This window comes from Micrasema longulum, unplaced genomic scaffold (assembly GCF_059751315.1).
Source record: "Micrasema longulum isolate JH-2025_06_02 unplaced genomic scaffold, ASM5975131v1 h1tg000092l, whole genome shotgun sequence".
Classification (NCBI taxonomy): domain Eukaryota; kingdom Metazoa; phylum Arthropoda; class Insecta; order Trichoptera; family Brachycentridae; genus Micrasema; species Micrasema longulum.
This window is the reverse complement of record NW_028277298.1, coordinates 33548-60785: the sequence shown is the minus strand read 5'-3', so window position 1 is coordinate 60785 and position 27238 is coordinate 33548. Positions and strand designations below refer to the sequence as shown.

The window sequence follows — 27238 nt, the reverse complement described above, 5'->3', positions numbered from 1 at the left end:
CTTCAAAATGGATTGTTAAATAGACGAAAGTGAGCATTTTCGACACTGTCTGTTCAATCGATATAATAAAATCTATTATTAACTTATTTGTTGTAATTGTTTTATTGTTGTGTCCTCTTGTTCTCTTCATTTGGTAAAAAATGGACATAAGTTATGTTGACACTGGTTGACATCAACAAATTAGTCGATAATATATTCTCCTTCATTATCTTACAGCAAATTAGCTTTATTTCCCCTCACATGCCCACATTCCTCCATTTGACATTCCATTATATAGGTTTGTAATAATATATATACATATATATATATATATAAATATATATAACGTAGAAGAAAATGCAACATCTTGTAGAGCAGAATTTTTTTTTTGGAATGTGTTGCTTTACTTTTGGTGTTCATTTTTAAATTTGGAAAAGAACAGACAACTTATGTTAACACCTAATACATTAGCAACTAAATTAACGCAACGTAACACACCAGACTATTTATAATAATACTTCAATTATTTATAATAATGTTTTTGACCCAATACTCACATCCTTGGTTATTCTACCATGGCCATCAAAGTCGTACAGGGTGAAAGAGAAGTGTAATGGCTGAGGACCTCCTGCAGCCTCTCCTCCGCGTACTTGGACATCACAGGTAAATTCCTGAAAAAGAAGTAAATAGTACATTAATTTCAAATCACTAAGTTTTTTTTAGTGGCAACGTCCTTATAATTGTGTGCTTTCAGTATTATAATAGTACACAGAAATAAAATGAAATACGAAGCTTAAAAAAAGAGCATAGATATTAATAGGTACAGGTACCTAGGTACTACCTAACTTTCTAATAGTTTGACCAGAATATAAAAATGTGATACAAGCAACTGCTGAAACAGTTTCACAAAAAAATGTTAATTTTAACAAAAAACTATTCAAGATATGTGAATTTGTTACAAAAATAACAGTTTGGGCAAAACCCCGTCACATATTCTTTTCTGTCGCGCTGCTTCAAACTGTTATTTTACGATTCACGAAGCAGCTTTATTTGTGAATTAATAATAAATATTCTGACGAAGTTTTTCTTTACAGTAACAGTTAATATTTTTTGTGAGACGGTTAGCTATTTCGAATATTTGTTTTAAAATAACTGTTTCATTTTTTTTACCACCTCTAGATATATTATATTATCTTTATTTTGCATGGTCAAAGATGAGATTTTATCAATCAATTAGATATTAACATAGAAATTTAAAATCAATCAATTTTTTCGTCAACTTAAAATAACTTACAATTTATGGTTTATAGTTTATACTCGTACATACATTTATATAAAAATATTCGACGTCATAAACATGTTGTTATTATTAACTTTACTAATAGCAATAATAACTGTAACGTTGTATTAAGATACGAGAAGATTAATCAATAGAACATTTAGATCACAATCGAGTCCAGAGTGAAACATGCAAATAATAAAATGTATCTAGATTTATATAGCGCTGATAATTGTGGTATTGAATGATCGCGTTACATTATAACATATTTATTATAATATAACTCTCGACCGCTAACTACAAAGCTTTCCGATAAGATTACACGCGATAAAACGCGGGAATTTAGTCAGACATGTCACATTGAAATATCGAAGATGGCGCTATTGTCATTAGGCGGCATAAATAAAAGCGACTGATATCTGTAGTTCCAAGTTCCATTACTAGAGGTCTGGAGTTCTGGAGGTGATAAGCTCGACCTCAGATTGCTCTCCATTCATGTTAGAGGCTGACGTCACCTAAGTACGAAGCAACAAGTCTCGGTAACTAGTACCTATAAGTATAAAGAATAGGCAGACTCGGTTCTCGTGAGAACGTGCGTATAAGACCGGCTTACACAAACACATGTAATAACAAATCACTCCGCGATGGTCGGCACGATTCATGTTTCTACACACATACAGGCGAAATAATTAAAGCGAATGCTTGTTGAAAAGGAATGATACGAAACAGATTTGTGGAGTAGGTAGGAGTTAGAGTTAGCGAGTGAACTATCGAGTAACGTCAGTTTCCGCAGTTGAGATTTGTTTACTCGGTACCTACATTGCTCGGATGAGAATTCTGAATCCGTAAGATATGTAATTTATGGAAAAGAGTCCACCAAGTTTCGTGCCACGCATGTAGATGACGAACCACCCACGGCGTGACAATATGCCGGACTTAGAATACGAAATACCCATTTTCTAAATATTCTATTGTGGAGTTCTCGGAATTGGAGCATTAGACCAAAATTTACAACTTTTCCATGGCCTGCTAAACATTCCGGGGGAGACTTTTATGGTAATCATGATAAGAACATTAAATTTCGTCAAAATGTACTTTGAGCGATATCATTCTGCCTAAATAATTAGAGTCGGTATGGATGCCTAATACCTATTACCCACGTAATAAGTACGTGATGTTAGAGAAATTATTTAAACTGGTCTCGCTATTTTTAAGTAGGGGTAACGAAATATTTAGTTTACAGAATAGAAAATGTCGGTTAGGGCACTCATATAATTTTTATACAATTTTAAAAAATAACTACTACCAGCTACTATTATAGTTTAAACGTAAAGTCGGAATTAGGAATACACGTTGATAATTGTATGAGTAGATTGCTTCATGAACTTTTGTCCAGTCAAAGAGAATTCACCGTCAGTAAATGAAAATCTGAAGACACCACCTCTGTGGTTCCACAGATAATAATTATTGTCAATTTAAGTATCAGTTATCTAGCAACTTCAAGTTTAAAAATATTAAATTAGAGATACGATATCTTTGCATTATCCCATATATCAGATAGACAGAACCAGATCCAGCTGTTGGCTGTTGGAAGGCCGGTGATATTGACGCGAGATCTCTAATACGGCCATAGGCAATGCTTTATTTTATCGCGCATCAAAATAAATGGCAATTAAGATTTCCAAATCTCACTAGAGGTAATAAAAAAGCAGAATTGAACACCCGACCCGGCGCAATTGCGAAACTATCTTACACCCAGAGTTGACAGCATTCCGAGGCACGGCCTTTACCGAGAGGTAATGACCGCTGTGCTTTGGGAAATCAAGGAAACCAAGGATGCTCGATTTGGAAGGATACCGTGTGAATAAAATATGGTATTGAAGTCAAAACAATTTAAATATGGTGAGTGGTAGCTCAAGTTCCTAACTAATAAAATCATACTTTTTAAATACAATTGGTTAAGATAAACGCTTTTATTATCAATCCGTATAATTTATCAATTTATTTCAACGATTTATACTTTTAACAAAGAATTAAAAAATATAATTATTTTAAAAAAAACATATATAAATAAAAATAATATATAAATAAAAATACAATATATAAATAAATATACAATATGTAAAAAAAAGTATATGAACATGAAACAAAAAAGTAAGGGGCAAGCATAGAAAAAGATTAAAAACACTTGACGCTTAACTTTAGCACACAAGACAAAATAACAGTAAGCAATGTATCATAATTTAGTATTCCTTTATATGAAGATAATCAGTGCCAGAGACAATACTATGCATAATTAATAATTGCTGTTTGGTAAATAAACGCTTAAAAAGTACCAATTTTAATTTCAATGTGGATAAATTTTAAAAATCTACAGTATTTTCACGTTTGTTTGCTAACATGTGGAGATGTGAAAAAGGTGAGTTCTTAGCGTAGTTTGAACTGTGCGAATCAACAGAGAAAGGCAATAGTTTGCCTCGCTCCGCGCACTCTCTCACATAAAAAAATTGAGTTCGGTACTGCCAAAACATTATTTAATATATATTTACTATAATGTTTTAATGGTGATGTTAAAATAAAAAAAATCCAATTCCTTATATTGATAAGAGAATAAGGATACTGAATATTGATTTGTAAAACTCACAAATTATCTGCAACAATCATTGCGAAATTGCAGGAATACTTTTGTACCGCATCCATTTGATTGAAATGTATACTATATGACATGATCGAGAATCAAAGCGAAACTACCACACAGGCAAAGCTAGAGATGGCGATGGAGATGGACGATAGTGGTTAATCTCTTCGCATCTTAATTACGCAGGACACGAACCATCGCACACCGCCATGCGCCAATAAACTATTATATTAATTCGCACCATAACATAATACGAAGAAACAAGTGTGCTAGCCGCCATAGACGATAACACCTGAGTACTGAAAAGTGGATCTTGGTTCTCATTCAAATTGCTTTAAAATTAGACGATTCGTTGCCACGAAATGATTTAGTTTCGGAGAAAGACAAGCCAGTGTTTTTCAATCTATGAAAGTGGATTTATTTTTTCTTTGCGTAGATAATACACTTTAAAAGCATGTATAAAAGTTTCAATATTTACGCGTTACGTTGATCCATCATGGATGTATTAAGTTAATTCGTATAAACAAAAGGAGGATTTATTCAAATTCCCAGTATTCATTATTGAAATGCCTATCGTCGTTCTTTTGTTTACATAAGTGATAGTGACCGGCCGAAACAAGATTTTCAGCCGAAACCGAAACTTATTTAAACTCGTTAAAAGTCACTTCAAAACGCCTAAAATTCGGCGTTTTTATTGTTAAACCTGACCAGTTCATTGAAATAAGTATTAAATAAAATATACAATGAAATAAAAAAGGCATACATTTAATGAGTAAATTTTGGTTCGTGGTTACGCTATTTATAAACTTATATGTGACCGTTCTTCAACGAGCCCTATAAGAACTTTAACTTATAAGCTTTAAAGAAATTACAAAAACGTAAATATGAAAGATCTTAGAACTACTAATATAGCCAACGAATCACAAAATCAGTCTAGTTTTTATTTTTATGTTAGACAATGGCAACACAATAACTAATAATTTGAATGGACAACAATCCAATATCTCTAATAGGGAAATACAACTTATTTTACGTTTTTAAAGTAATGAAGGTCTATGCAATACTGTCCAATAAAAAAATATTTTTTTGCTAATTATTAGTAGCAAAAAAAAAATTTTTAAATTTGCAATTTTGAGTTCCCACAAAAACGGTAATTCCATTTGCCACGCCACTAATACGTCACGATTCATGTTTATTTGTTTGTGTCTGTAGAACAATATCACGAATCTTGACGTCACAGCAACCAAGGCCAAACACGTCGCGTTTTTCTACGAACGTATATTTTACATTTCTGTATGAAAACATTTCTCCACAATATCCATATTGATTTTGAAAATACAATTAACTATTCTAAATTAATTTCATATATTTTTATAGGTATTTGTAGTACGTGATATTTCCCTATTGAGCATTTAAAAAAAAATGGTAATGTATAAAGTCTGCTTGAAAAAATATTCGGCGGTGGGGAAAATTGAAAACGCCTGTCTGATGCGTGTAGATGCTAATAATGTAATTCGACACATCCCGACCGCAGATTTCGGCTGAGCCAAATTTTAGTCCGAAACTCATTTTACTAGCCGAAACTGGCAGAAATCGAAACCGAAACTTCTTAAAATATCGTAACAAAGATTTTTCACTTAAATTATGATAGTGAAAAATCTTTGTTACGATATTTTTATTTTGATTTCGTGGCATTATTTAGGAAAAAAATAAGGCAGAATACGTAGCAAACGATTTAGTTACTTTTTTGAAATCCCGAACTAATTTTTATATAAGGAAACCGTATATAATTTTTTTAGAATATTTTTTCACACGGTACTGTGTGGAACGTATCCGCTGTGAAAAAATAGGTTCCAGTATATTTGTCGAATACACTACATACCTCGAAGTGCACCCGGTCGGTGTGAGGGCCCTTGGGTGGCTCGGGGGCGGGGGCCGGGGCTGGCGTGGAGGGAAGGGCGCGCGCCGCGCTAGGGAGCAGGTCGGGGGGCGCGGAGCACTGCGAGGGGGCGCGCCCCACGAGCTCCTCAGTGTCCGTGCGCTCGCCCTCCGCCAAAACTGAAAAAAAAAATACACTTATTTATTAAGATAACATAAGATACGTAGGCAAAATGTTGAATTTGTAAAGTGGCCATTTAAACCAGCCAATGTCAGGTCATAAGCCCTGTAAATGGCCAGACTTCCATATTCCCTTCTCTAAAATGTTCAGTTCAGGAAGGGCTGTAATAGGAAAATATCACATACTACGAATACCGATAAAAATATATGTAATGGATTTAGAATAGTTAACTGTATTTTCAAAATCAATATGGATATTATGGAGAAATGTTTTCATGCAGAAATGTAAAAAAGGAAATTCAATAAAAATACGTTCGTAGAAAAACGCGACGTGTTTGGCATCGGTTGTTGTGACGTCAAGATTCGTGATATTGTTTTACACAAATTTTAATGGCAAGGATCAAATAAACATGAATCTTGACGTATTAGGGGCGTGGCCAATGGAATCACCGTTTTTGCGGGAATTCAAAATTACAAATTTAGAAGTATTTTTTATGCTACTAATAATTAGCATTTTTTTGTTTTTACTAGACAGCACTATTTCATAGATCTTTGTTACTTAAAAAATGTTTTTAAAAAAGTGATATTTCCCCATTAGTAAAGGGTTGTCAGCCGTCAGATTTCGTGAATCTGAAATACTGTAAGAATCTAAGAAGTTGAATAGTGACAGAGTGTTTTATGGCTGTGAGACTTGGACTCTGAAGGTAAACACTATGAATAGAGCTCTTGAGATATAGTTACATCGCAGAGTGCTTAAGATATTTTGAACGGACCTGGTAATGAACTCAGAATGTTTGAAGTTAACATACATACTTGTAAGACTTTTAATTGAGTCTACACACACCAGCAGAGCTAGTATTCTGAACGGGATTGTGTGCGAAGAGATCGCTCTGTTAGCGTGTATTTAGTAAAAAAAAATACGCGTTAAAAATGCCACCCCAGGGGTGCTATTCTGAACCACTCTCGCGGTACGAGAAAACAGTTTTTCTCGTGTATTTACATATGGCCGCGAGAGCGTTTGGAATACTAGCCCAGGCATTTTTTAGCGTTTTTGCCCATATTATATGGGTTCAGGTATTGCATATAGAAACAATACTTTGTAGGAAACTTTACTTCTTTTTCTTAGCGTATATATTATTAAAATATTTTAATACTTTGATTTATGTATGCCAGTAGCCCGTATACCTTGTTTGTCTATTTCGCGTCCTTAATAACACATTATAATACCGAACTAGCGATGTCAAAATTGGGTCGAAATTCTAAGAATGTAGAATAAATAATTATTTCCTGACAATGTCCCCTTACGGAGGCGGATTTGAAGATTCTACAAAATTTTCGGCACAATTTATTTAAGTCTGGTTTTATTGTTGATATGTTACAGGTACGAGTAACAACGGCGAATTCCCGAAAAAATAACAAAGCGGGCCGAAGCCTTTGTCAACAGGGCCGAGTTTAATTTGTACCTGAGAAAGAAAAAGACCTTCCCAGAATTTATTTAATTATTTCGGTATACTGAAGGAAGGCGTACTATAATCTCAAATGCGACTGCCCACATCAATTTTCGTTTTCACTGCAATCATCCCCCCCTTTCAGTCAAGATTTTAAATCAAGTCATGTAGTAGGTACATTATTATTTGTCAAAAATGATTCAAAAGCGTATACCCACAACATATAATATATAAATTTTTTATGATTTATTTTAACAATGCCAAGGGGCATTTACAAAAATAATACAGGTAAGTTCAAACATAGTAATTATTTTTAAAATAAACAACAACACAGTTTTTTTAAAGACATGTGCAAACAACCAAAAATGCAAAATCAAAAGTAAAACTTTGCTTAATAAAAAAAGAGAAAAATATAAATATAATGTAACATTAATAGTAAGGTATAAAAATATGCATAAAAAAATGAATGATGAAAAACAGTAGGTATATAAAGTACACAAGAAAAAAATAAAAAACAAATTGTAGATATGCATTTATATATATTTATATTTAATACAAAAAATGGCATTAACTTTTTTTTTAATAAATAATAAAAATTAAGTTACAGTTAGTGTATAAGATAATAACATTATTATCATTAATTATACCTTTGTAAATTTAAATAGACTTTATTATTGTTTAGATTAAGTGTTATTATATAATATATAGTCAATAATGCCAATTTGTTAGGGCTTTTATAAGCCTGTTGATTGGCTTGAAAAAAAAACATAATGGTACACATATAAAAAAATATTTGAAAAAATAATTTCGAAGAAAAACGTAATTTCATTTTTCTTGTAGATGCATTTTCGTCGAATGTAATCCTGGTCGATGAAAAAAAGATTTATGCTTGTAACTTTTTTTTTACAGATTCGATTGAAAATTTTCTACGAACACGCGCAGCGCAAAGATCTACATTTCTCTGAAAACCGCACGTAAATCGGTCAAGCCGTTTATGAGTTCAGTGATATCACATGTACAGAAGAATTATATATATAAAGATTAAAATTTTAGTAAAATATCTGGCGGGTTTATTGCTATATATCTTCAACGTACGATTTCGGGCTAAGCCATGTCAAACCTCTTACTGTATAATCTCACACTGTATTAACCACTAACCACTTAAACCGGAAAAAAACACGTGAAGACTGTTGTCGCTAAAATAAGCAGTTATGTATTTGTATTAGGCAAACTGAATAAAAAAGCAAGCAATGCATGTATTATGTTATGTTGAAATATGTTTTTTTTTTTAGAAAACACCACTTATGTTCAGGATGTTTTTAAAATTGAAAAAAATGCTGATTACCTGGCAACATGTAGGCAATTTTTTATTAGATTAAATTTATTAACAGAGACTGATATTTATGTAACGGAAATTTTTCTTATTGTTAAATCAAGACCTGAATACTTAACATTATTTTTTGGTATGTGTATTTTTGTACATACACAAATCTGGATTTCTCCCGTGAGGGAGTAAAAAAAAAAATATATATATATATACCTGAATACTTAGTACACAGGAAAAAAGCCACATTCACAACACCAGAAACAAGAGTAAATTAAAAATTCTATTGGCGAAACAATAATTTATACAAAGAGGGCCTGTATGCATGGCAGTAAAAATTTATAATAAGCTTCCCAAAAAAATTAAGGAAATAAAAAGAAGACAAATGAAGATATTGCTCTATTTCAACATGAGAATAATCCCTTCTTTGCAATCCGAGAATCCATGCCATTCTTTTAAGAAAACGGAGCTGGATAACCTCAATATGATCAATATGAGACTTAAAGAATGGAGACCAAATTGCAGAAACATAATGCACTGAACCTCTTTTTAAACGAGGGATAATTTCCACCACTACAGTGTAAAAATAAATTTTAGATTTAATAAAAATATTTTTTAAACTATTTATTATGTCTAAATTTAAAAAAAAAATATAACATGACATTTAAATCCTTATCGTAACAAAGCTTATACACTGTCATAAATCGCAAGACGCTACTTGGATTGAAGAAATAGCGAGGACCATAAAAAAAACTAGTGAGGGCACTACTTACAAATTCAGTAACCTCCAGAAATCCTTGATTTCGTGCAGTTTTATGACATTTTGACATAAAACGGCACGACATTTTTTTAGTTAAAACACAAAAAATCAATTGCTGAAGGCGTAATGGTCTGTATGCAAACTCGGTGGGGCGGACATTTAAATTTGTTTATATCGGGGATTGTTATTTGTTATTAATGTCATAAAGTAGATGCTTATATAAATAATGAACGACTTACTGAAATTGAACATGTTAAATACTTAGGACTAACAATAGACAGACAATTAACATGGACAATTCATATCAACAATTTAATTAGCAAAGTGGCGACATTATAGTCTTTTTTTAAAAATCTTAACTTTGTTCCAAAAACGGAAAAAAAATCTAATGTATGAAGCCTATGTAAAAACTAAAATATGTTATACGCAACTACTATGGGGAGCAGGGTATCAAAATGACATAAACAGACTACAAAGACAACAAAATAAAATATTAAAGTTAGTATATGACCTTCCCTATTTAACTGCAACTAGAGAACTTTTTTAACAAACTAAGCAATTAAATATAACTGAACTTTTTCAACTAGAATCATTTAAATTTATCCATAAATTAGCCACTAATGTAATTGTAGACGAAGAACTAAAACTTGTAAAAAATTGTAGTCAACATGGACATAATATGAGAATATCAGACAAATACCATATACAACTTTCTAAAACAAGACAAGGACAATCAAGACTAATGAACCAGGGATTGAAATTATACAATAAACTACCAGACAAAACTAAACAAAAGACTCAGACAAACTTTTCAAAAGATGTAAAAAATATTATTTTGAACAACAGAGTATGAATGAAAATGTATATATTATTTTATGTAAAATGAATATAATAATCCGTAAGGGTTTATAAATAAATTTTCAAATAAAAAAAATATATAAAAAATACTAATTACTATAATGGATAACTTATATAGCGCCATTTTGGTAATATAATACCTCAAGGGCACTTTACAAAGTGATTCTTTAGATAAATAGTTTTAATTGAAGCTTTTAAATTTGTAATTTAATTAAAGCAATTTATTTTGTTATGACATTTAGAGAAAAAGTGGGTTTTAAGTTTTTTCCGAAACATCACTTCACTCTCACAGCCTCGCACATCGGCTGGGAGAGCATTCCATGCCATAGCGGCTGCGACCGCAAATGCGCATTCACCGAATTTAGTACGCTGTTTGCGTAGAGGTATAATAACTTTTTCTCTCGCCGTAGACGTATCTGATCTAAGTGTAAAACGCCTGTCAGCCAGTTCATCTGGAATGCATAGTTCCCTTAGATATTCCGGAGCAGATTTGTGCAGTGACTTATACATAAGCCGACAGAGTTTGTGTTCCACCCTCTGTGGAAACCGTAGCCAGTGTAATTCCCGAAGCAGTGGAGTGATATGACTGAACTTAGAAATTCCGAAAATAAGTCTTGCTGCAGCATTTAATACAGACTGCAGGCGGGTCATTTTGTTCATTGGTAGACCTGCACAGATACCATTACAATAATCTACTCTAGACACTACAAACGCATTTATTAATTGACGGGCGGCATCAACCGGCGAATTTTTGTGTATGCGTTTAATTTGTCTCAGCTGGTAGAAGCACGAACTTATCGTAACTAATTTGAGCGTCAAGAGAAATGTCAGAATTAAGTAAGACTCCCAGTAGTTTAACGGTTGGTAAAGCGGTACTCCCTTCACCGGGTAGTGCCGTATCCTGAATCAAATTCTATCGTCTGGCTGAAGCCACCCATAGTTGTTCCGTTGTTGACGGGCTTCAGCCATCCAGTTTCCTAGCCAAGTAAACGAGCGATGGAGGGTATTCAAATAACGGACAGTATGATTATATCATATTACTAATACGCACTTTAAATTAACGTTAAATTTTTTAAAATGTGAGTTATTTATTTATTAACGGCCATGGTCCATGTATACAACTTATATGGTTTAAATATTACAATAAAATAATAGTTTAAAACATAAAAAAAGAAAAGAAGCATTGACAAACATAAGGGACATCGAGACAAGATCTGAACTATTTATTTAGTGCTCGTTTAAATCGTTGTAAACTTAAACCAAAAAAGTCCAGATCTTGTCTTGAGTTAACAATACGACAAAGACGGGTCATTGGAGAATTAAGGCCATAGTTTGTTCTATGCTGATCGATGAACAGTACTTTACCGTTTCTCAATCTACGAGTCGGAATATTGAATTTTACTTGTCCCAATGATGGAACATCGATTATACCATTTAGTATACCGAACATATATATGGAGTTAATATTAGTTCTACGTTTTTGTAGACTAGAAATATTTAACATTGACTCTTTTTCGGCATAAGAATAATTACCTCTCTCTAGTCCAAGCATCCACGCTATTTTTCGAAGCAAGCGATGTTGGACCGCTTCAATGTGATATATGCGATTGACATAGAATGGAGACCAGACCACGGAATTTTTGGACCGTGTTATTTCGAAACCGTGTAAAAAATCCTTGTAAAACGACGTTCCAGGGTATTCGAGATAGGGGTAAACGAGTGAGCAGAAAAGCATTTAGAAGAAAAAAATAATATTCAAACTCAAGAAAATTTTTAACGGTATGATACATTCATATTCAGTACACAAATAATGTTTTTAAGTGTAATTTGCAGAAAGACCCATCTAAAAGTATTCTCGTAGAAATCACGGAGGAACATACTCGCACGATAAAATGTTAAATCTCTCTGTTTTGATAAAAGCTTTTGGCCGAGACATCAAACACCGCGACTCTTTTTTTATCTCACGAATAAAGATTAAAGCTTGTGTTTATCCTTTGAAGTATTTTACGTTTGGACATTAAACGTGAGCGACTACAGCTAAAGTTCAGAATACATCGCGATACAAATTCCACTAAGAGTTCAAAACTGGATCCGCGGGTCCCATTTCTATTATATTTTCGTTTTCATTCCCTCATTTCCTTCACCCACAAGCGGGTAATCAATAATTTTATAAAAACATTTGAGTTTGTAAGTGAAAATTCTTGATGGAAGTTCATTGTAATTTATTATAGAAATAAAAGACCGAGTGATACTTTAATCCACACATTTGGAATATCCAGTGGCATCTCTGACCAGTCTCGAAGATGTCGCGAAAGCAATGAAACCGGTCACTGGATATTCCAAATTTGTGGATTAATCTATCACTCGTCTTTATTTCCAAGACAAATTAATTTTATTAAAAAAACCATTGGAAATTTATCGCAGGACGAGTCGATACGCTAAATAACATAATGTTTTAAGTCATTAGATAAATAGCTTTGCCCACCCGTCTTTCTATCATCGATGGCTGAAACGAGGCACCCGTAAGTTTCAGGAAAATGTTGACACTAAAGAAATATTATGATCCGCAGATTGTTGATTTCATTCGTTGTGAATTATAATATTTTTTAAACTTCACATATGATTTATTTAGTTATTTTATTAATTTCTCAAATTGTGATAAATAATTACGCAATTATGTTTTCACAAAACCAAGCATTAAAAACCTAGCGAATTTGAAAAGGTTTTGAAGCATAATGTGCAGTATGGCCCGCCTTTCGGCAGGAAAATATCCAACTTCGATATTTGCAACTATTATTCATATCCCGAGTTTTGTACGAGTATGTACTGGTGGATTTTTTAAAGCTGGCGAGTTCGCAATACTTACAAAAACGCATTGTGTAGTATCTGTGAATAAGCTCATGGTATGACATCGCACGGCATACGCACTATGAAAATAATATGTGTCTTTCTCGCGCTCAAACGCGCTTATGAGCGTGACGTAGACAACTATTGCTTTGTTAGTTGCTTACTGATGTAGTAATAAAATATACACATCATGCTTCTGCGTTCGTCTGAATTTCGGTGCGATTCTTATTAATAATAAAACAATACTAAGTATTAAGCTATGGATTAAAAACACTGTTTTATAAATGCATATTTTCATTTAATCAAATCATGTATAGGTCGATTATCTAGTGCTGGAGCTTTCGCAAAACTTACCCAAAAACATTTTTACTGTACAGAATATTGATTTTAAAAATATTTATATTAGATTAAATGTTTTTAAAAATCTCTTTCGAATTAGAGCGGAAAAAAAAACAATCACTAAACAAAATGTCATATTATATATTTATGTTTAAGCAAGTATGTTTTTTATTTAAATTCTTGTGTTCATTATAATAATAATTAATACAGTGTAAATTAAATGCACAGTACAAATTATACTGGAGAAAATATGTATACACACTGATAAACATATTGATAAACAATAAGGATAGCACATTTGGTTAAAATTTAATACAACCTTTTTTTAATCAACGTCCTGTAGATTTTAAATGCGTTTGTGTGAGTTTTACAAACGCGCCAGCTGTGATTTGTGTAACTTACTTTAGCCAAATGTTGGAGTCAACCTCGAATCAATCTCTTTTCCATGTACCTACAGTTCGCACCAACTATGCCCAGAACTCTCCCCTGATTCGCTTGGCGCGTAATAATAAGGTATTTTTCAATAACATAGACATATTTAACTGCATTAAACTCACTTATAAAACAAGAATTAAAAAACTATTATATGAAAAAAAAATGTTTCTTTATTAAAAAAAAAAATATTTTTACATTATAAATTTAAGATGTTTCTATTCACTCATATTAAACACACACTCACCCTGTCCATAAACCCACCATAACACCCATATACACTCACACACGTATTCACATGCCTACCAAAACCACACTCCACTCACTTACGCACGCATCCTCACACAAAAAACTCGCACACATGCACTTCTATGAATTAATATCTTACTGAACTGGATTTTTATAATTGTATTTATGTGGAAAACTGATTTGGCTTTATTTTATGTTTTTTTATAATGTTGTGTATATTTTTTTGTATTGCTGTTGTTTTTCTGAATAAATAATAAAAATAAAAAAAACCTAGTAGAGATAGGTGCCTGGAACACCGTGTGTGCTAATTACCGGACTGGCATGTACAGCAGGAAAAACAATTGGGAAATTTACTCTACGTATTTAAGCTGGGCACGTCTAAATAATTTTTCGGTGGATGGTATACCTTAGGACGACGTGCTATGCAGCAGCAGAGCAACCCACTCAGTAACCGGTGGCTTGTAAGTGGGATCCCTGTTTTCGCGACGTAGAATCGTTTCCGAGAACGTCGCTCAGTTCAGCAATTCTATCCATTTATAATCGAGAGAACAATTTCCACGTGTCAGTGTGCACGAGGAGTGTACAGTGAACCGGCGCGGCAGTTCATTAGAAGGCGCTCGAGGCTTATCTCGGGATGACGGGAGAACAGAGACGCCGGCGACAATGCGGCCCGGACCGGTTCTCGTCAAAGGGGGCCGCGGCCGGCGGCCGCTCGGACGGCCGTGGATTGTCAATACGGCATCGGGACTATTAGTCAGGAGGGCGAGCACGAGCGGCCAGCTGTGCCCGCTGCCCACCAGCTCGCCTCAGCTACCACTCGTCTCTCATCCGATACAGCCACTCTTAATGCGAAATTCGTGATCGGTCATAGTCATACATTAGCGGACGAGAAATATCGCTGTTGTTTCGGGTTAATGAGAGCCGCGGACGCTATTGAACTCGAATTAGTTTGATATTCGCGAAAAGGCCGAAACACGTGACAGTACGCGTCCTATACTATATCCGTAATATTTTTTCAATTTTAAATTGATTTATTATTTGTTACGCATTTTTGTTTCTATTTTATATTATTTTGTACACTTGCCAAACACAAGAGCCTGGCCTCTCTTTTGGCATGTTCAACTTTAGTTATTTTTGTATGTTTTCCGGTTAAATAAAGGTTTACTAATAAAAAAAAACTCAGCTGGTCTGCTGGTATCGGCGACCGGTGACCGGTGACCGCTCGAGTAGATTGATGGCCGGGAAGTCGACTCCGGCGTTCGGTACAATGGCACTACTTCGGACCTTCGGAGCCGCCTGAGCGCGGAGAGAGGATAATTATGATGAATGGTAGAGAGATAAACAATTTCCGATTCGTACGGACCCAATCGGTATAATAAAGATCGCGGCTTGTGATTTGTACCTACTACTTATGAGAGACCGAACTAGAAGAACTACATTCCACAGTGCGCGGTACGATTACTCGTATAAGATACCGTAGGGTTGAATAAAACAAACTGATCTTGTAGGTATCTCCTATTCTCGAGAGTCAACGTACCTAAGTCTATTATACAAATTTAGTCGAGTGAGGAATGTCGGGTACTCGAATACTGGTCCTTATATTCGTTACAATAACATATTGTCGCGTTACAAGCAAACCGGGACCGGGATCTATTGAAGTCGCGATATTTTGAATGAATCAATACACGCGAATATCTTCGAGTGGTTCACGCTGTAATTTGCCCTGGGCGTTCCTACACTACAACAGCGCATTCCAAACTATTATAATGTTCACCGCAGTTGTGTTTAGAATATATTTTTTAGTGCTTCAGTATTCCATCCATAATAATTATTGTATTAAAGTTGTTGATAAAATGCGTTTATTGCTTACGTTCAAATTACATTAAAAACTCGAAAGCGGAATGCGCTGTAGTTAGCACCTAATACTGATCTGACGAAGCAAGAATTTCCTCTTCCGTGTAAACAAGTTCATCCTTGACGAATTCTCTGTAAATATTTGACGAAGATCATTAATGACCATTCACATTTCATCGCGAAATGTTTCAGTATACTTATAACTAAGTATAACTACATGATTTATTGCATATGCACCTACACACTACTTACATGCTGCCACACCTACACCTTTCATCTGAACTGCATAAAAACATTTAAAATAAACTAAAGGAAATATTATGCATTTTGATCATTAACACTTATTTTGTTACTAAAGAAAAAAGGGGTATTCTCAGTTCCCAGTTCATTAGAGGATTATTTATATCAAAAAATATTAGGCATCTTATTGCGAATCTCTATTATTCAATCTTTAAAAGCAAGATTTACAAGAAAAGCTAAGACAATTTTCAGATGATCTATCTAACGAATTTCCATTACAAATAAAAACGCAGTCTTGTAGTCACAGATGTACTTTCTCATTACACATTACCATTAAATTTCTGGTTCTTATCTCTCGTGTATCTGAACTCTGAACAGTACACATCCAAAGATAAATAGATACTTAAAATGTATTATGTACACTACACACCTGAGTGATTTGTGAATGTAATATAATTAAACTAGTAACCAGTCTTGTGGTGTTGACGCTTTTATTGAATACCAAAAACAGTCCGATTCTAGAGTATCATTCCATACTGGTAACTCTGGAGCAGCGACATATTACAGTGGGTTGCCGAATTAATAAGGACACCTATGAAAAATGAGTTTTTGTCATTTTGGTATTCATAAAAAAAATATGTTAATGATTTTATTTTTTTTGTTGGGAAAATTTAAAAACCATTTTTTGTTCTGAATTCGAGTTCATTTCTTTAGTTTAATTATAATTAAAACATTATCAGAATGTTAATATTTTGAGATATCACCTTTAGCCACAATTACAGATTGTACAAGTCGTGGGATACTCTTAACGCGCGGTTTTGCATTAAGCTTTAACTCAGGATAGTAAGGCTACACTCTGGGGAGCATTTCGATGAGCTGGTGATTGGTTATGATCACCTCCTTGGCAATCTCCTTCTTCTCGAGCTTCCACGGGTTTTCAATGGGATTCATGTCGGAAGAATTCCCCGGCCAGGGTAAAAACCTTCCCCTTTTTTCGAGCCAGAAATGTAGTGACAGTCCTGGCTTTATAACAGGGTGCGGAGTCGTGCATAAATATGTACTCTTGGCCACCGGGAAATCATTCTTCGACTTGAGGGAGTAACCTATTTTCCAGTACTTGTCTGTACTGATCCTGCCGTATAGTCCCTTGTACGAAATAGAGGCGCCCTACCCCCCTGAAAGAAATGACTGACCACACAATGATGCTGGTAGGATGTTTGATCGTCTTTACAAGACAGTCCGGATGGAATTTCTCTCCTGGGTGTCATCGAACGAGCGATGATTTGTTCACCAAAATTTGCAATATGGACTCATCAAAGAAGCACGCCCAAAAAAAATTAGTAATTACAGAATTTAAATTGTTTAAATGCATAAAAACCACAAAAAATTATAAATACCATAGTCACATAAAAGTCATGAATTACTCCATTACAGCCGTGTTTTACTTGAGACGAGGTTTTTTAGCTGGTCGATGACCAATGTGATTCTCCTCAGCCGATTTCCCCTGATTTTTAGACCTCGATAGACCGAGGTACTTTGGTAGACCTCGATACTTTCTTCATTGATCATCGAGGTTAGACGAGCCACACTCTTTTTCCGGATTCGGAGACATAAGTCAGTACGAGGTGTGGTGATTCATTTTCTGCCACATTTTCCAACACGATCCACTTCAATATATGATAGATTTTTTTCGTTATCCTGTTAACTACAGACTTTAAAACTCCTGTAATCGCTGCTTTTTCCCTTTTGGAATGTTTAGTGTTTAATAATATTGTCTTCACTTCCAAAAAAATACTTGGGGAAGTGTCTAAAGATTTGACCATACTGAAAAAACACATTACTGGAGTCAATAGGCAAAACTATTAATAGAAATAAGATATGAACATAAAACTTAACAAAATTGGTAGATACGAGTAATTAATAATTACTTACGTTTTGATGTAACTGAACTGTAAAAATAATTTATACATATTTTTTTACGAGACCCTTGACCGCTTGTTTTCATAAAAATGATGTCCACGTGGAAATAACCGTAACATTTAAACAGTTGTGACGCTTTGCTGGTATAGCCACTTCTTAAAAATGTCGGCGATGATACCAGCAGTAAAAATAACGAAGGAATTCTCATCCCCTATTCATTTGGAAACCCACTGTATTAGCGCTTACTCGAGTTAATGTTACGCAGTTACGCTATGTTACTGGGTGACACGTCACGTTGAAAGGAAGATTCGTATCTGACTAAATATTCGTAATATCTATTATTATTAGATGTCACCGAACTGAGACGCCAAAGACGATGTAAAAATAGACAAACAAGTTAAGCAAATGCACTCATCAAGTTAAGGTTACAAGCCGTGCAGCAATTTATAAACACTCCTCTGTGCTAAAACATGGGAAGATGCTACTACGATCATGTTTTTATTGGCGAATGTTTGCTTTCCACTACAGACAAAACAAATAATTTTATAATACTACTTCCTTTTGAATTATATTATTAGCTTCCGATTATCAAACTTGATTATTGAATTCTCGTTTTTGTTTTGTAGAAAGTACCGATACTTATTAAGTGAAGGAAGGAGGAATAGTACTTTCCCAGTGGACGACATCAGCGTAAATATTTGACAGGTTTTGTATAGTCTCAATAACAGTTTTAGTTTCAAGTCTCAATTTAAGGAAAAAATGTATTCTTGCAAAAGGTTGGTCGAGTACGTTGCACTGGCTTATTGCACCATTATGCAAAATAAAAATTAATATTAGTAAACCATACATTTGGTTAAATTTTGGTTTAGATCCTCCTTTAGTTCATTAAAATGAAATTATTTACAAGCGGTTATTCGTGTACAAAATAATGAACACATAAAATAAAATATACGAAATGTTATTATAAGCAGAAAGGAGCACCGCCAGACAGAAATGAATATTATTTGTTTACAACGTGAATCATGGGAATGGCTGACTGTTTAGTCTGATCAGATGTCTGGGTTAATGAACGACTGCACCTGTGACCTGCTGAGCGAGCCAATGTGAGCACGGTGCATCCGTGGATACGGGACCATTGTTTACTACTATTATGTAGATTACACCTACAAAATTGGCCACAAATGGATACGTACAGCTGAAACTAAAAATGCAGATACACGCCACTTACATATACTAGGAATGAAATACACGATTCTCGTCAGAATAATTCAAAACAAATTGCTGGGAAGTTGCGTTATTTCAAATGTTTTAATTGAATTGTTCATAATATTAGTTTTTTTTTATAATTATTTGCAAGCTGGTGACCGGTGACCTTTTTTAATTATCTTGGCGTTTTTTCTTGTACAAATACTAATCCGAATATTATGCAGATTTGTCTAATAATGCGTTACAAATAAACGTAGTCAAACAACTAAGAGAATAAACCTCTCGAGTTAAATAAAGCTATCGGATCCTCTCCGATTCCGCGTGATAAGATAAGTTTAATTTAAAGACACGGAAGAAATAATGCCCTGTTTGGTGTGTGCCCAAGTGCCCATGGGACAATATCTAAATGGCCATCGCGGTGAAGCCGCCCAACATTCCGGCATTCCTCGACAGTAAAGCAGTCGGGGGATATTATAACGCCTTCACGAGCCGCCATCTTGACGATAATTTGGAATAACAACGTCTCGCCGATATCTAGCGGACTCCGGACGCTAAGGGCTGGCCGCAGCCTACAATGACCATTGTAGATTGTAGGGTGGGTAAGTGGAAAGCTGACACGCGATGAATTCATCTACGATTAACAAAAATTCCGTTTAAAAATTATAATAGATAACTCATTGTATAAAGGTTTGAAATTGTACAATGAGTAAGCCGTAGAAATAAAATAAATGGAATGTCTTAAAATATTTCAAATAAATTAGAAAAAATTGCTTGCTTGATAAATTTTTATACATGGGTTATTATGTTCTTACGGTGTTATGAACTAATTCAATGAAATATTAAAAAAATATATATATATATATATAAATAAAATTTATTTAGAATCATGAGAGTTTTTAGATAGCTGAAAACAATATTTAAGAAGTACATGCATAGTTAGGCTTCATATCAAAATATACATAATGATAAACTTGAATTTTTTATATGGAAATTAGAATATTTTTACTAATACCTTCGTCGGTTACTCGTAACCGTTTATTTTACCGACTAAATTTAATAGAAATATCAATCAAGGGCCAGGTGATAAAATTTAACGATCATCATCTTAAGTGGTTCAAGGGATTAACTGCCACAAGCGTAATAAACATACGAAGTTTGCTTGTATACTGAATGGATTCTAAACTCTATTCCTATAATGGGGAACGTTCGATCACAAGAAGCACGCTTTTGTCGTGACAGCCATTAGCACTCCAGGATGTGGCTGGCAATTAAACATGATGCGTCGCGTCAGTAATTGAATGCTATGTCCGTTATGCATTCATGAACCGCTTATCAGTCTGCTGGAGCTTTCCACTCCGAGCAATGTTAATCATCACGACTGACTTGAATACAGAGAACAGAGTACAGTAGACACTCCCAGTACCGGCGCAGCGCCTAGTTCGCTGTATGGCGCCAGGCTACGGGCAACGTCTTGATAACAGTAAACTGCGCGCGCTTAGCAAAACACTCCGCATAAAACCATATCATCGTAGCAGATTCGTGTATAAAGACTAAATACCTAGTCCTAACATCTTAATTTGGCTGATTTACATAGCGCCATTTTTGTGAAAAACCACATCAAGGGCGCTTTACAATTTTATACGTAAACTAACATTCTAACCAAGCTAACATTACATGTTATATTATTCTGATTTTAAAATTGAGAGTATGATAAACGAAAGAAGTGAGATTTCAGTTTAGGTCTAAACTGACTGGGACTGTCGATGCTTCTCAAGTATGAAGGCTTGGTTATTGGTTCCAGGCAGAGGAGCCCGCAACCGCAAAAGCACGATCTCCGAACCTAGTGTTCGGGCAGCGCCGGATTTCGACAAGTTTCCTCTGTCTGAATCAAATGCTTACCTAAGTGTAGATGTTCTAAAGTGCGAGTCCCTCAATTTGGTGGCTTGTGTGGCCATTGGATCATTCCGTACAAATAAAACGCGTAGTATATCTATAAATATGACCTAAAATTTATAATATAAACCACAAATATTTTGTAGGAATAGCGCTACTGAAAGATGATTATTTTATAAGGCTTATATTTAATGCAAAAGGTTATTATAATTATTCTAACTATAGTGTGAGGATCTGGTGGGATAGATGGAGTAAAAGAGGATAGGTACGAGGAAATGTATAGTCTTTTTAAAATCTTGAAATTTACAGTCTCGAAATTCAGAGATTAGAGACCGGATTATATGCATTTGCATGTTTGGCTATTTTTACAGGTTGTAGCATATTTTACTGAAAACCTGCAGATGGGCTATATTTGCGATATTTTTATAGATCGTAATAGTTGTATCTGACCTAAACAATGAAATGCACGTCTCGTATGAGGCTGAATTGTTCCGAATTTCCAAAGATATTCCCGCATAAACTTAGAGAAAAGTTTGAAAACAGTTTACAAAACAACCCTGGCACTGCCCGCTGCCCGGTAATCTCGGCGGAAGTGGAACGTACCTTCTCAATTTATAAACATATTTTGACTGATAGAAGGCACAACAGAAAATTTAGAAAAATACGCTGTTATTAACATTATTAAAAAGAAAGATTGTTTTCATTTTTCCTAATAAATAAATAACCGTGATTTTTTTCATGCATATTTTCACACTTTACTTGCATATTTTTTATGCTTTAATATTTTAAGCCTTTTTATGTTGTGAAAAATACTATGGTAATGTGTATGTTATAATGAGATTTTCTTATATCCATTTATTGAGACCTATTTTTAAGTTAACAGACGTGCATAAATTTTTCTTAAAAATTTGTAAAGTTACCTAACACCTAACACGCTAGTTATACTGATAAATACTAACTGGCGCCTGGGAGAAGTACTAGAAACTCGGTTGTTCGCGCGTGTGACGCGTGAAATTGTCTCTCTCGCTCCCGAATGTACCTGTATTACCGAGAGTGAGACGTAAAGAGTGGTGAGACAATTATATATTGGGATTACTCTTTTACTTACTTTACACAATTTGACACATTGGCAAACTTTCTATTGTATTGGTGATTTAACACCGAATTTTGGTAAAATGCTTTTTCTTTTCCCGGGAAGCACGAATTATTTGAAAACAAAATATTTAAACCGATTCGTAAATGTGTAACGGAGGAATACCGAAAATCTCAACTCATAATTAATTATATTTATTGAGGTATTAAAGTTATTAAATGCAATGTGTACTAGCTACACAAAACCGGGAAGGGAGAGTTTTTATATTTTTAGCTAACATGTTCTTGGTCTTCATTTATTTATAACTGATTTAGTTTTTATGGGTTGTTCTTCTTGCATTCTGAACACTTATTATGCTATTTAACTGATTGTCTAATGGCCTGACTTACTATATGTATGTAAACACGATCATTTTTCTATAGTACCCATATGTTTATAAATTTGTATAATATTTATATATTATGCTCGTGTAGAAATTACGCAGAGTATACATATGCTAAATAAACATTTCTTCGTGATTTCTATATTCATTATGTAAAACTTTTGACCACGAAGTTAATACGATTCATCATTTACGTATGTTTTTAATCTCGAATTCAAACAAGATTTTCACAGCTATTATTTAGAATGAACAATTGGGTTGGTGGATTGTTTTATTTTACAAACTAAACACTGCGTCCGAATTCTGAAAGATTAATCAACTTCTCTTTGATCTCGAAGGATATAAAAGTATGTATGCATAAGACGAAAACGAAAATATAAACACGCAAACGTCGGCGTCGTTCTGCTCTTGCACATCCGTGTTCCTTTCTTCGTTTTCCTTATAAAATTGTCACGCGTCCCTTCTGAGGATTTCCTGATGGATGATGGCTGGTCTGGTAGCAGCTACTATAATATCATCTATGTACTAGCTACTGACTTGCGGCGTCGCTTTACCTACCTCCTGAAGAAAATCAAGATGCAATGTCGCGCGTGACGAGCATCAATAAACATGTTGATATATTATATGGGACGATTTCTTCGCCTTAGATTGTAATATTATGTATTATAAAGTAGGTATACGTAAGAATATAAAAAATGATCGACAGCAAAAACGAGTTCTGTGTAATTCTTAAATTAGTTCACGTTTTTCAAGTAATTGCGTGTTACATCAAATACCAGTTGACGCTCTCCGGGCGGAGGGGGCAGAGTTGTGTGTTTTTAAATCTACATACTACATACATCTCGAGGATAATTTTCCGCAAGGTTAAAAAACTTAATAATTTTGCGATTATTTCCATACAATACAATTTAGAACGACTAGACTATAAGAATATTTGAGGCGAGTATTGCGTGGCGTAGTGTGTGTGTATAAGATAGTCACAGCGGAAAATAAATAAGTTAGTGTGTGTGACTACAAGAAGAATGTAACCGCTATAAAGTGTCGGCGGTTGTTTGATCCATCTCTTTGGTTCAAGCCTCCGACCGCCGCCGCTAGCAGTGGCGAACGGTGATTTTATTTACAGGTAAGCTATAAAACATATCCTTTATTTGTACCTACACAGTAGGTACATAATATAATATAAGTTACATATACTATAAATTACATTTTTTTCTGTGGTTCTGTGTGATACAACAACTCTCATCTATGAAATCAACCCAAACGATGTAACTTCGTGATATATTATGTTGTGTAGCTATATTATCCATTCATTTAACACATACCTTATATAAACGATTATAAAAAATAGCAGTATTCACATTACGATTGAAATGTCAACTGGCCGATTTGTTCTAGAAATAAAAAATGACAAAAACGGCCGCGTCGAGCGCCACATGTGTTGCTAGTCATATTATGTCAAAAGTATCATCTCAAATAAAAACAGTCATTAGGAAATAATGTTTGAAATACTGTTTTCCAAATCGAGAATCTTCAAAGAACTTGCGTAATCTGCAAGTTTACTCTAGGAGGAAAATCTCGCTACTGGGTTTAAGATGTTCAAAATATAGTACACTTATTTGTTTGAAGAAATAAGCTGGAGTGATCGGCTAGTTCCTTGGCTCGTTGCTGGCGCTGGGCGCGCTTTATTAATATTTGGAGAGAAATACAAATGGTAGCAATGATTTATAAGAAATAGTAATTATTTGTTTGTTTTTCCGTAAATAAAGTTACCGTAAAAACTTATTATGGATAGTAAAATATAATGGTAGGCTGCGCATAATCGCTTCTATACATGGTTCGCCCCTGGCCGCTAGAGGCAGTCACTGCTTTTTTTCCTTTTTTTGAAAGTCTTCGCACTATACCCCGCACTCGTCCACGGTGGCCATAGTACGAAGTGAGTATTTTAAAAATACTACCTATTAGCAATGATTCGTTATTGCGTACAGCGCAGTGATTCGCCCGGAACAAGCCAGCGAGACAAAACTCAATTCAAAGAATCAACTAATTGATAATTAGTCACAATTCAAGGTATAAAATTATGGCACATATTCCAGAGCGATGAGTCATAAGCGGTTGAAATGAAGTGATAAGATCATTCATTTTATGTAAACAATTTAGTTGCAATTTCGCATTGCTTTCAATAACATCTAACAAGACTTAAAAGTGAAGAATATTACTAATTCTGTGATGGATTTTCCTAAAGTGGGTAATTTTTTTACATTTAATTTAAAATTAGATATAAATGAAAGACGATATGAGTAATATAAGTTTTGAAAAACTACGTAAAATATGTAATATTTTTTTCGTTTTAAATTTTTAAACTTATGCAGCTTTTTGTATCCACGTGTATCCAAGCTGATTTTTTAACATTATATGGCGACAATACTTAGCTATACGATGATACATAATTTATTACTGCGTATAACGTGTGTGCTCTCTTTCAAAATTTGAATTATTTGAAGAATGGCAGAAACATACGAAAGAAGAACGAAATTCTCGTCTGATTGATTTCATGTTTTTCGTCAAAATTCTCTGAAAAGTGGTTTGCAGCTGATATGAAGATGGACTGTTTTTGAAATAAAAATTAAAGTCGGTTAGAGGGCAGGTGTAAAATTGAATATAATTTCTATTTCAATTTCTTTATTTAATATACGTTTATGTACATATTATGTACGTATACTGTAGACCATAATATTTTGCTTGAACGTCTGGAGAAAACTTATGGTATCCGTGATCAGGCACATATGTGGTTCAGTTCATATCTTAATAAAAGAGAATATGCAGTCGTGTTCCAGGGTAAAAGCTCAACCAACTTTCAGGTGTCTACAGGAGTGCCTCAAGGGTCAGTACTCGGACCACTTCTCTATCTCCTTTACACTAAAGATATAGAGAACATTATCAAAGAATGTGGATTGTGGTCGCACTGCTATGCAGATGATACGCAGATTTATTTTTATTGCAAACCAGGCGAGAGAAGTGTGCTTGTCAATTTAATTGATGGATGCATCAAGAAAATAGGAAACTGGATGGCTGAAAACAGACTAACATTAAACCCATCAAAAACTGAACAACTGTGGGTGGCTTCAGCCAGACGACAGAATTTGATCCAGGATACGGCTCTACCCAATGTAGGGAGTACCGTTTTACCCACCGTTAAACTACTGGGAGTTTTACTCAATTCTGACCTATCTCTTGACGCTCAAATTAGTAGAACGATAAGTTCATGCTTCTACCAGCTGAGACAAATTAAATGCATACGCAAAAATTTGCCGGTTGATGCCGCCCGTCAATTAATAAATGCGTTTGTAGTGTCTAGAGTCGATTATTGTAATGGTATCTATGCAGGTCTACCAATGAACAAAATGACTCGCCTACAATCTGTATTGAATGCCGCAGCGAGACTTATTTTCGGAATCTCTAAGTTCAGTCATATCACTCCACTACTTCGGGAACTACACTGGCTACGTTTTCCACAGAGGGTCGAATACAAACTCTGTTGGCTTATGTATAAGTCACTGCACAACTCGGCTCCGGAATATCTAAGGGAACTATGCATTCCAGATGAACTAGCTGACAGGCGTCTCACGCTTAGATCAGCTACGTCTACGGCGAGAGGAAAAGTTATTATACCTCTACGCAAACAGCGCACTAAATTTGGTGAGCGCGCATTTGCGGTCGCAGGCCCTATGGCATGGAATGCTCTCCCAGCAGAGGTGCGAGGCTGTGAAAGTGAAGTGATGTTTCGGAAAAAACTTAAAACCCACTTGTTCTCTAAATCATTTGAATAAATCCGTAGCACGTGACAACAAAATAAATTATTTTAATTAAATTACAAATTTAAAAGCTTCAATTAAATTAACTTAACAATAGAATCACCATGTAAAGCGCCCTTGAGGTATTTTATTACGAAAATGGCGCTATATAAGTTATCCACAATAAATAAATTACAAAAATGTTTCAAGACATACATAACATGAAAAAAATTACACTTAAATTTAAATTTACAAAAAATGGTAAAATAAAAATACCCTGTAATTAAAGAAAAAGGATGCTGAACTTTTTTTCACTAATATTATAAGAGATACGGTTGAGTGAAGACATTGCTCTTTCTACTAACATTACCATTGGCAGGTTGGTTCTGCAAGCAGAAAAAAACAGCTTAAGCTGCCCATGTCTAAGGTAGTCATTAGGAACATAAAGAAAAATACTCTCTATTACACTTATGTTGATCGTAATACAACGGATTAATCGAAAAAAATACATAAGCAAGTATGCATTTCTTCTTTTCTCCAAACTATTGTAGCCAAGCATTCCCAGTATGAAGTCAGACGGGTACAACCACGGATAGAAGCATTCCCAGTATGAAGTCAGACGGGTACAACCACGGATAGTATCCTCAG

The 27238-nt window shown here is 34.4% G+C and overlaps 1 protein-coding gene and 1 long non-coding RNA gene across 2 annotated transcripts in view; one reads left to right on the top strand and one right to left on the bottom strand.

Annotated features, from left to right (window-relative positions):
* nkd (NKD inhibitor of WNT signaling pathway naked cuticle) overlaps positions 1-27238 on the bottom strand; it is a 59116-nt gene that overhangs the window by 3297 nt on the left and 28581 nt on the right. Inside the window, exons 2-3 of the mRNA XM_088235148.1 lie at positions 5779-5954; positions 537-650 (exon numbers count right to left, since the gene is read on the bottom strand). Coding sequence (XP_088091274.1) covers positions 537-650; positions 5779-5954 — 290 coding nt within the window. The remainder of the gene's footprint in view (positions 1-536; positions 651-5778; positions 5955-27238) is intronic.
* Positions 24580-26471, top strand: LOC148284757 (uncharacterized). Its single transcript, XR_015823927.1, has 2 exons — positions 24580-25040; positions 25658-26471. It is a non-coding gene; the product is annotated as an uncharacterized LOC148284757 (long non-coding RNA).